General features: G+C 45.2%; 1 protein-coding gene across 1 annotated transcript in view; it reads right to left on the reverse strand.

Annotated features, from left to right (window-relative positions):
• The window catches only part of AR (androgen receptor), a 121605-nt gene that overhangs the window by 59383 nt on the left and 49983 nt on the right, over nt 1–12239 (reverse strand). The window contains exon 2 of the mRNA XM_027822662.3: nt 8820–8971. Coding sequence (XP_027678463.2) covers nt 8820–8971 — 152 coding nt within the window. The remainder of the gene's footprint in view (nt 1–8819; nt 8972–12239) is intronic.

The following is a 12239-nucleotide window of genomic DNA, read 5'->3' on the forward strand; positions in this document are numbered from 1 at the left end:
TGCTTCTTGTTCTTTCATCTGCCACCACTGAGAACAGCTGAGCTCCATCCTCTTCGGAACTCCCCGTCAGGTAGTTGAAGGCTGCTATCAAATCCCCCCTCACTCCTGTCTTCTGCAGACTACACAAGCCCAGTTCCCTCAGCCTCTCCTCATAAGTCATGAGCCCCAGCCCCCTGATCATTTCCGTTGCCCTCCGCTGGACTCTCTCCAATTTTTCCACATCCTTTCTGTAGTGGGGGACCCATAACTGGACACAATACTGCAGATGTGGCCTCACCAGTGCTGAATAGAGGGGAATAATCACTTCCCTTGATCTGCCGGCAATGCTCCTACTAATGCAGCCCAATATGCCATTAGCTTTCTTGGCAACAAGGGCACACTATTGACTCATATCCAGCTTCTCATCCACTGTAATCCCCAGGTCCTTTTCTGAAGAACTGCTGCTTAGCCAGTCGGTTCCCAGCCTGTAGCGGTGCATGGGTTTCTTCCGTCCTAAGTGCAGGACTCTACATTTGTCCTTGTTGGACCTCATCAGATTTCTTTTGGCCCAATCTTCCAATTTGTCTAGGTCACTCTGGACCCTATCCCTACCCTCCAGCATATCTACCTTTCCCCCCAGCATAGTGTCATCTGCGAACTTGCTGAAGGTGCAATCTATCCCATCGTCCAGATCATTAATAAAGACGTTGAACAAAACCGGCCCCAGGACTGACCCCTGGGGCACTCCGCTTGATACTGGCTGCTGACTAGACATCAAGCTGTTGATCACTACCTGTTGAGCCCAACAATCTAGCCAGCTTTCTATCCACCTTATAGTCCACTCATTCAATCCATACTTTTTTAACTTGCTAGCAAGAATACTGTGGAAGACCATATCAAAAACTTTGCTGAAGTCCAGATATATCACATCCACCGCTTTCCCCATATCCACAGAGCCAGTTATCTCATCATAGCAGGCAATCAGGTTGGTCAGGCATGACTTTCCCTTGGTGAATCCATGTTGACTGTTCCTGATCACCTTCCTCTCCTCCAAGTGCTTCAAAATGGTTTCCTTGAGGACCTGCTCCATGATTTTTCTAGGGACTGAGGTGAGGCCTACTGGTGTGTAGTTCCCCGGGTTCTTCTTCTTCCCTTTTTTAAAAGATGGGCACTATATTTGCCTTTTTCCAATCGTCTGGGACCTCCCCCAATCACCACGAGTTTTCAAAAATAATGTCCAATGGCTTTGCAATCACATCAGCCAGTTCCCTCAACATCCTAGGATGCATTAGATCTGGACCCACGGACTTGTGTATGTAGAGCTTTTCAGAATAGTCCTTAACCTGTTTTTTCACCACTGCTGCTCATCTTCTCCCCATACTGTGTTGCCCAGAACAGCAGTGTAGGAGCTGACCTTGTCTGTGACGACTGAGGCAAAAAAAAGCATTGAGTACTTCAGCTTTTTCCACATCACCTGTCACTAGGTAGCCTTCCCCATTCTCTAAGGGTCCCACACTTTGCCTGATCTTTTTCTTGTTGCTAACACACCTGTAGAAACCCTTCTTCTTACCCTTCACATCCCTTGCTAGCTGCAACTCCAGTTGTGTTTTGGCCTTCTTGATTACACCCCAGCATGCTCAAGCAATATTTTTATACTCCTCCCCCCTAGTCATCTGACCAAGTTTCTACTTCTTGTAAGCTTTGTTTTTGTGTTCAAACTCACCGAAGATTTCTCTGTTAAGCCAAAGCTGGTCACCTGCCATATTTGCTATTCTTTCTGCACATTGAGGAGTCTGGTGGCACCTTAAAGACTAACAGATTAGTCAAATCTGTTAGTCTTTAAGGTGTCACTGGACTCCTCGTTGTTTTTGTGGATACAGATTAACATGGCTACTCCTCTGATACTTTCTGCACATCGTGATGGTTTGTTCCTGTGCTTTCAATAAGGCTTCTTTAAAATACAGCCAGCTTTCCTGGACTCCTTTCCCCACTCATATTAGCCTCCCAGGGGATCCTGCCCATCAGTTCCCTAAGGGAATCAAAGTCTGCTTTTCTGAAGTGCAGGGTCCGTATTTTGCTACTCTCCTTTCTTCCTTTTGTCAGGATCCTGAACTCAACCATCTCATGGTCATTGCTGCCCAGGTGTGGCCTCATGTAGGTGAATCATTGCATTGTAGCTCCCTTGCTGGACCATGGCTATTGATGGGTTGTTTGGCGTTGATTACTTTCCTTGCTATTGCCTCTGGGGAGCTAATATCTGGCTGATTCCCCCAACTTACAGCATGATTTAGTGACAACCATACTACACAATTCTCATAACTTCATATGCATGAATGACATACATATATGGATAGAGAAGTGACTTTCAGCAGATCATAACCTTTCCCCTGATACCTTACAAGGCCTGCTTTATATGGAAGATCATGATTATATGAAAATGAGGAATATGGGGGTTACACCATGCTCCCCCAAGGTATAGAATGTCACAAGAGCAGCAAGAAAAGTAATGGAAAATAAACTGCTATTACTTGCCCGCCGGAAAAATCATCAAGCCAGGCTGGATCGGGCACACTGCCTGTGTCCAGAAATGGGAGTCAGCAGCCAGCAATGCACTGTCACCCTAGTCCCAGAAGCGGGGAGGGGGTCAAAAGGGCCACACATGGACCCTGAAGGGAATCTGCCAAAATGTTAACTCAGTCTCAGGCTGCATTCACTTTTCCATTGAGCACCCTCTGCACCATGAGGGTCCTCTGAGGAAAGGGTCCAGAGGCAATTGCAGGCAGTGAACTTCCAGGCAGCGTGCTCCAGTGCCCTTCTGCTACGGAGCATTGGGGACAGAGGGCCCCAGAACTGTCCCAGAGAGCCCCAGAACTGTCCCAGAGGGTCCCCAAGCTTTCATGAGATCTCAGAGGATCTGCACGTTTTGGGAGCTGAACACAGCAGGAGAGGGAAGGGATCAAAATAGAACAGAACCTGACAGATCCCTCCACATGCACACACTCTCGCTCTTTTGTGGATTTTTCTGTGGGAAGGAGCAATCAGGATCATGAATCTTCTCTCAGGATTAGATGACTTTTAAAATAACATGCTATTCTGATCACTACCCTGAGAAGGTGAAAGAATGCTGCTGTGAACGCCAAAGATCTGCAGCCATAACTCATTGCCTGAATCCGTTCTGGCCACGTAAAATGAAAGCATAAAAAAATTAGATGGAAGGGCTTCTTGTTTTTTTCCTCTCTGCATATTGCGGAGGCATTAAAAGCAAGAATGATTATTCTTTTTCTTTGGAAGCAGAGAACATGCCTAGTGGAACAGTTATAGCAGAACCTTCCACTAAGAAAGAGGAAAAATAAAAACTAGCCTGTCTGAATTCCTTAGCATTCAGGATGCAGAATGGGACCACATTCTGAGCAAAAGAAATGTCAGATTTGATTTAAAAATTAATTAATCCCGACCCGTCCATCTTGCAATGAGGAAGACCACGTCAGGGCTGAAGAATCTGTGTGCACAAGTTTTGGAACCAGCCTGTATTTAACCTGGCCCTACATGTGCCTTAGAATGTTCATAAATCCAGACTGCTGATGGGCTAGTGAGGAGGAAGGATTTATGTCTTTTTGCCACTGTTCCAGCATCTTGTGGTCAAGATCGCAAGTCCTAGGTGGAAAGAGTTGGTCACGGTTTTTATTAAGAGGAGAGTGAGCTTCTTTCCTTGAAGCACAAAGTACCGCGCAGAGCAACTAGCCCTATTTATAAAGGAGTGACAGCCCCAAGGTATTGATTATTGTTTTTTGGAAAAACATCTTTTGCCCTTCTGTCTCTCCCAGTGCAATGTATTTCTATGAAGTTTTCTGCCCCAACGCCTGTTTACAGTTTTGAAATCTTTACAGGTATGTACAGTACTTAATTGATATCCAGATACTGTGATGAGGGCCAAAGAAGTACCTAGACATCTAGGTACCCCCCACCCCTAAACAGCCTGAATGTGTTGATGTTCACAGCATACTAAACAACACACTTCTTCTAATTTTTGGAGAGGGAGGAGTTTGCTGCAAGCTGCTGGTATGAATCAGTGGTAAAGGGAGTGTTTTTCCTGGTTTGGGAAAGCTGCTGTGTTTGGTTTTGTTGGTCTGTATTTTTAGAGTACACCAAAGGAACCTGCCTAGAGCTTTTCAGATAGTCCTAAAAAAGTGCCTGTAGAAATCTAAAGAAGTAAAAATGTATTGGAGGGTGGGGAATCCCAGATTTCAAGTTTACATCTGTGCAAGAAGCAAAGGGACTGTCCACAGAAAGTTACCCAAAGGGAGTACAAAAACTGTTACAAATATGGAATCAAGGGCAGAAAGTGATAAGAACCCTCATTTACCACCCCCTTCCCAAAATAAAGACACCTCAGGCTATATCCATGCCCTGCAAGGTAAAGCAAAAACACAAAGTTCTCCTTCTTAGTTCAATTATTTGTTAAATAAAATGTATTACTGTGTGATTTAGTATAAAAGCCTTAAGAGCTGAGTAGCACACTGAATTTCTGCCTTATACTTTCACTTCTGATTATCTATGTTAAAAATCTTGATTTAGGTGACCTAAATTGCCTCCCACTAGTTCCTATGTAACACACCCTCAAATCACTTTCCAGTTGGAAAATCTCTACCTCTCACACCCAAGTGGGAGAGCAGTGAGTGGTTGCAACGTGTATAAACAAAGCCATGCAGAAGCCCTAGTCTAAGATAGCAAAGAAACTAGAGAACAGAAGCAAACAGCATTAGGTTGGTGCAACCACCTCTTGGCTTTTCTAGCCCTCTGGTCTCTCCGTTTGACCAATCAAAATCAACAGCGATTATTTGCTTTCACCTGCACTTGGTTTCTCATTTCCTCTCTTCCCCATTAAGAGTTTTCATCTGTGTTCATCTAGATAGCTAAAAACAAAATCCTAATCCAATCTATTAACTCTGTGTCTGCCAGACCTGCATTCATTCTCCACGTTAATGGACCAGGCATTCTTCCTGGTGGATGATTCTCGCCAATGTGGGATCTACACATGTCTTCCCATTTGTAAACAGGCAGCAAACACCTGCCAATTCTGATCCTCAATGAGAAAAAGCTCCCTATTTTCATGATTATGTCACAACCATAAATATCTGTCTGGGCTCAAATGCAGCATTTTAAGGAGCCAAGTTCTCTGCTGGTGTAATTGGGTGAAACTCCATTAAGGTCAGTGGAGCTTCACCAGTTGACATCAGCACAGAACTTTGCCCAAAGTGTCCATATGAGAGGGGAATAGGAGGTTTCAAGTTACTAATTCCTGGAGGTAAAAGGAGCAGGGGGGTTCTAATGGAAGAGCTAGCAGGCTTTTAATTACGGCTGCAGTATTGATATTGCACAAAAAGCCTTGCCCTGCAAAACAAAATGGATCAGAATCTGATACAGCAAAAGAAAGTTTTCATTTATACTCTCACCCTTTACACATAGAGACAACATTGCTTGGTAGCTGAAAATAGAACAACATACCAACGAGGTTTTCCAGTTGGAGACCACTGCCCTTCCCCCCTCCCCTGTCTTGTAATTTAGTGCATCAGGCAAACATATTTTATCCTAATTACTCTGTCAAGGGAAAGGAAAGAACCTGTTGCAAGAAGAATTATGACCCTGGTAAATGTCATATGGTCCTAATTTATAAATAAAACAATAAAATATTTCTGACACTCCACACACACCCTAAGCCCAGAACCTGGAACAACAGTAAATCCCTTTTTAAAGGAATCTGTTAATTTACTCCATGAAGGAGATGACAGCACTGTTTATTATAAAGCATAGTGCAGATAGGCCAGGGTATTGGCTTTCCCAAGCAACTCACTCCTGACACGCAGCACCCCCTGTTATTCCAGTCCTGGGTTCCCCAGCCAGCTCTGCCAGCATAACTCAATGCCAAGTTACAACACCTCTGCTATTTCAGTCCTGACTCTGGCAAACAAGTCCAATTGTGCAAACTTGCATGATGGTTTTGCAATTAAGATACCTGGGGGTTAGACTGAGAAAGCCCCTGGATCTGAAGGAGACCTTATCACTTGCCTTGTAGGATGAAGCAAATAGACTGAGAGGCACTCCAGGAAGCGGGGTCAGTCACCTTCATTATGGCTGAAGATGCTGAATGGGGACAGTGTCCATTAACAGATCATTTTAGTTCCCTTTTACTTGAGTTATTTCTCAAATGTTCTTTCAAATAATGATCCAGATAAATTTCAAATAAAATATCCAGATGGTAGTTATACCTGACGGTAAGAAAAAATTTTGGTGTTGCTTTGAAATGTTAAACTATTACATACCATACTACTGATTTGTTCATTTTTGTTACATACCCCATTGGAAAGGCACCTATCACAAAGCAACTAAGCAATACAAAATCAACCAGAAAGGACCAAGCAGCCCAAATACACAGGCATACCAAAATGGGGATCTACAGACTCCAGATCCCACTCCTCACTCTGCAAGTATTCACTGTTTGACAGTGGCAAGTAGGTTTAGTGCCCAATGCTTCAGTTTCCCCTTCTGTCACACAGATAGAAATGGGACCTGCCCAGCTTTGTGACAGCAGAGCTTGTTAAATGATTTCAGACTCTCCTCCTGAATGAATTATTCACCAGTTGGTGATGGGACAAATTCTGAATGATGCATCTGAAAAATCAGATCCTTAGCCGGTGTAAATCAACACAGCTCCATTGACTTCAATAGATCTGTGCCAATGTACATCACCTGAGAATCTGACCCATTGCATTTGACCATCTAGACAGCTAGTGAAACAGCGAAAAAATGTATATGAAGCTGATTTATTCTACAATTTGTCCCCCCAAATGTCAAATATGCTATGTGAAAATACTACTTGACCAGCTGTAGTACAGGAGTTTGGAGATCGTTGACTGAAAGGGAGCAGATGATTTGGCCTCTCGCAGCAGTGAAGTAAATGGAGTTATTTCTGATGTGCACCGTGTGAGAAGAGAGTCAGACTCTGTAATTGCACAGATTGTTCATTATGATTATTCTATGAGGATGAAGGTGATGGGCTAGTTGATATAACTGGGGCTGGGTTAGGGGTGGCAGGTGGGATGAGTTTCCATCTGTGTGTTGTGAAGAATTAACTGAACTATCAGAGCACCATCGACCACCTAAACTGCTCTTTCTTCCCCCAGTCCACATAATGATAACATAGGGGCAGGTCTACACTAGAAGTGCTACATCGGCGTAGCTGTGCTGCTGTAGTGTGTCTGGTGAAGACGCTCTATGCCGACAGCGGCACAATTACTCCACCTCCACAAGACATAGCACCGGTGTCGACAGTGCTTAGAGCTCTGTAACTTGCATCGCTCAGAAGGGTGTCTCTTTCATACCTCTGAGCAACATAAGTTAGATCGACGTAAGCGGTAGTGTAGACCTGTCCATTGTTTTTCATGCTCCTATTAGCCCACGTGCGACAGACGATGTGACAGTGCAATGTAGGCTTCCATTTCACAGCGTGGCTTGATCATGTCCTCTGTTAAGAATTACTATTCCCATTTCACAGATGGGTAAAGTTGACGTACAGAGAAGTGAAAGCCCAAAGTCACACACTGAATGCAGCCAAGGACAGAAGCCAGAGAGTGCTGACTCCTAATGCCATGCACTACTAGCTGATAAACTTAAATGCCTTCCTGTTACAATAATATTATAAAAACCAGCATTTGATTTATAACCATTAGCAGCTGGTGCATTAGATGTTAGCATTATGGAAAAATCATGATCAATGCAGTTAAATGCTTTCCAAAAGTCAAAGTTAACTCTTCTGTAATTGACAGGAGAGCTTATGGTACCAAATATATGGGCCTGGTCTATAGATAGCCTTGAACTGCTGGCAAGAGAGTGTGCTTTTGATCTGCAGTTTTAACACCCTGGCATTTCTTACCATCCAGCCTAAAAACCTGCCTGACTAGTTTATTTTCATTTTAAATGTAAAAGACAACAGTGTAAAAATTCAACCAGTGCAGGGGAACATCTGGGTCCATATTTAATCCTGGAGGCTCTTGGACTGAGGCCTAGGGCATGAAGGCGGCGCTGGTTATAGACCCTTCAGGCTGGGGAGGAGTGGGAAAGGCACAGAGGAGGACAGAGCACTGCTCCTGAACTAGTGTTACGGGCACCACGGAAGCACTATCATTCTCAGGATGTTAATGGGACTGTTAATGGGACAGTCATGAGTGCCCATATTGATGGAGGGGATACTAGGAAACGGGAAGCAGGAAAGGGAATAGGGGGAAAATACTGGATTATGATAGTTGGATTTTAGACCACAGATGGGCGGGTGGCAATATGGTGACCCCAAGGCAGTGTATAAAAGTCAGATGGGCAAGGGAGAACTAACTGACTCTGCTCCTTAGCCCACTCCCAGCAGCACGTGTTGGAAAGGACGGAGGGCTGGCTCAGGCTCTGGTTATGGGTATTTTTTTTCTGTGACTGGTCTGTAATGTAGAATGACAAAAGTACAGTAAGGAAACCAATTTTCTTTTCTGCCTTAAGGAATTCAGGGTCCCTCAGCGTTCTCTGCCCAGCCCTCAGGTCTCTGCTTCCTTCTGTGCCACAGGCTCCTCAGAGCCAGGAGTGAAGCTCAACTTCCTAAGAAGGTGTCAGACATTTAACAATGCTGCTAATGCCCATGGACATTTTATGTAATTAATGCATTTGTTTCTAATGAGAAAATGTGTTCTGTGAGTGAAGTACAAGGCCCTCAGGCAGCCCTGCCTTGGGAAATAGGAGCTGTCAGGGCTGGAGGGCTTGTTCTCTGGTGTTTGTGTGTGATTTGAACAGAGGTGAATTACCTTCAGCTGCCCTTTTGAAGAAGACTTTGCAGCTGCCGCAGGTAAGAGCTCCGTAGTGGCACCCAGAAGCTTCATCGCCGCAAATCAGGCAAGTCTTCTGCGGTGGAAAGTAATAGTCAATGGGCAAAACGTGGTCCCTGCCAGCCTCCAACCTTCAGGGATAAAAGAGAAAAGGAGCAAGATAAAGAGAGTCAACAAACACGGTGTAGGTGAGCTGTTGGCGAGCTCAGCGTGCAATGCTTGGGAAACTGCTCACTTCAAAACACTGGACTTGAAAAACAGGAGGGGTCACACTTATGAAGGCAGGAAACAATAGAGCTGAGGCTCCACTCTGACAACACACTAGTTTCACACCAGTGTCACCCAGCTGACTTTGACAGGGGGATTACTCTTAGTTTACAGTATGAGTGAGAGCAGCATCAGGCCCAGTGCTCATAACTCAGTCCTGTCTTGCTGAGGGCATACTGGGGATAGATTTGTAAGGTGCCTCTTTGGAACAGGCCATTGTACTGCCAACTTCACTGTGGCTTCAGACTCAAGCCCAAATGCAGTATAGCACTGCAAAGATCCTGCATTTTCAGTCGGCTATTTGGGCCAAATGCATCGAAGTCAGTGCTGTTTCACTGAGGATTAATTTGGCCCTTTGATTTTTAATCTGAACAATTTAATTTTTACAATACCATCAAGCCTCTTGCAGGCTGCTCCTCTCCTCTCTCTTTCTCCCTGCCAGGTTTGCAACACATCCCCCTCTGAAGGCCTAGTGGCAACTGCATAGACCTTCTTTCAGTGAAGGATGGGCAGACAGGACTCCTTCTGATGAAGTGAGCTGTAGCTCACGAAAGCTTATGCTCTAATAAATTTGCTAGTCGCTAAGGTGCCACAAGTCCTCCTTTTCTTTTTACGGATACAGACTAACACGGCTGCTACACTGAAAGGACTCCTTCTATCACTGATCCAGTGCAGATGGAGAAGTCCCTGCTGAAAACAGGAGGCACTTGCTCCCCTCACATCATGTTCGAGAGTGCAGTCTCTGCAGTGCTCCCTGTATCTACTGGCCTATAGAGCCAAAGTCCAGATCCAAAAATTAACCCTGTGCTCTCCCATGCAGTAACAATAAGGACTAATAGCTAGAACTGGGCCAGTGACCATCTTCATTTTCTGTTTTTGTACAGTGCCTAAGACAAGGGGAGGGGGGTCCTGTTCTGTGAATGGGGCTTCTATGCACCAGGCAACGCAAATCGTAAATAATAATAATCATATTTTATGAAAGGGTGACGTTTCCATTGATACCCCAAGAGCTACACAACATCCATGCCACTGCACGGATACCTGAAATGGAAAGATTTGGCTCCACAACTCTCTTCAGTCGTGTATCAAAAACATAGCCCGAGAGGGAACTGGCTAGCTCAGTGACCAGCAATGGGCTATAGAGCATTTCATTACAAGGTCACTGGTATCAGCAGTGATCCAAGTTCATTGTGGAATCAATCTAATTCCTAGCAGGCATCACAAAACACACCTCCAAACCTCAGCTACAATCACCACCACTGGCTGTTCAGCTGACAGGCCAAAGACTGACTAGGCCAAGGAGAATGAACTCCTTTCTCAGACCTAGAGATGGTTCCACCTGTCAGGGCTAAGATCCCTGACACTCAGAGAGAGTGAATGATGCTGCTGCTGCACCCCATGTGTGTGGTACCCCCTTGGACTGCAGTCACCAGAGCTGTCAATCCAGCACTCAAATCCCTCCCAGACAAGCCCCTGCGGCCCTCAACTGCATAAAGAAAACAGCAGTGGGAAGCCCTGCCACAGCACTTCCCTTTGAATTAATTCCAACCATAGGTGAGCTAGCCACCATTACAACTGCCCGTGAAACAGCAGGACTCGATTATGAGCAGACGTGCTGTGCTGACTGGTAAAACGCTCAGGCAGACAGAAGGACTTCTTTTAATCAACTCATGCAAAACTGTCCAACAGGCTGGGGGGATGGGCCCCTCTCCCCACCCCCACTGAGTCAGATATTTCGCCTGAACCTTTCCTCCTCCAAAGGAGCACTCTCTCATATCCCCAGTGCAGCCCTGAGGACAATATCTCTCCTCCGCGCCCCCCAGTATCTCTAACCCATTTGGAATGCATGACCACTTTCAAGATGTTGTAATTGGCCAGAAAGCTCTTTGCAGTCCAGCCCACGAGTGATACTTATTAAACATCCAGGGGGATTGCACACTCCCGCGCTATCGGGGAGTATGCTGCTCACGCAGTATTGTCACCATATGTCAGCCCAGCGAGCAGGAGACAGGGATGGTGAATCAAACCTGGGTTTGTAACACGCTAATACAAAGCAGAGACTGGGATGGACAGAGCATGGGTGTGCACTAGGATAATGCAGTAACCCCCTTGTTTGTTTGCTCCAATTGCCAGTTCTGTCGAAATCATTTTGGACTGTCAGTTCCTTGGGGCAGGGGTCATGTCATTGCTCAATATGGGCCAGAATCTGCTGGCCCCCACTGAGTGCAATGCAGGGTATAAGAGCCTCCCCTGTTCACTGTACAGCCCACGTAAGTGCCAAGCAGAAACCCAGAACTAAGGTGGCATGGAGGAGTGAGCAGGAGGTGAAGTAATAGTTCATCTCCTCCCAATGCACTGGCCAGCAGAGCCAGCTGGCTGTGTGGAGTGAGGAGAGCAGTCTGCACCCCGCGTAAAGATGTAATAGCAGATGAGCTGCCTCTATGTGCAGGGGGAGCTCTGGAAAGCATATTACCTCCCACAAGGCAGAATGCCTCCTGTTTCCTCAGGGTCGCTCTGCACCCCACCCCACCATGGGGTATACCCAAATGGCATTCATTCAGAACAATAATACACAGTGAATGTTTTTCTTCTTATCTAGCCACTTAACTGTCATCTTATACCTATTAATCTACAATTCAGAGCCTTTTCTCTGACATGAAAACTTATGCCTTTAACCTGTTCTCTGATATACACTGTGTGCGGCTGTGTAGCTCACTAAATCACATATGTTCAGCAGCTGATTTTCAAGAAGACATGGCACGAAGACTGTGTATCAGAGTTAGCAGATAATGCATGTACTGGCAGTGACACTGGGAAGTTTGATCACATTTTATTGTTAGTTATTATTTATGATTTGTTTGCAGTAACCCTACAAAGTGCTAGGCAAATAACGCTTAATATCACGTAATATGGAAAGGGACACTAACATCTGTTTGGCTCAAATTTTAACCTGCCTTTCTTCTAGTATCTGTTTGCAAAATCCATATAACCTCTAGATCTAGTTTAACCCTGCACATACTTCTGAAAATCCAATTATAGTAGGAGTGAGCAACCCTGCAATAACAAATCCAGCAATCCTTACTCAGTCGAATAATCCTTACACACAAGAAGAAATGTTGCAGGACTGCACTC

This window comes from Chelonia mydas, chromosome 9, assembly GCF_015237465.2.
Source record: "Chelonia mydas isolate rCheMyd1 chromosome 9, rCheMyd1.pri.v2, whole genome shotgun sequence".
NCBI lineage: Eukaryota > Metazoa > Chordata > Testudines > Cheloniidae > Chelonia > Chelonia mydas.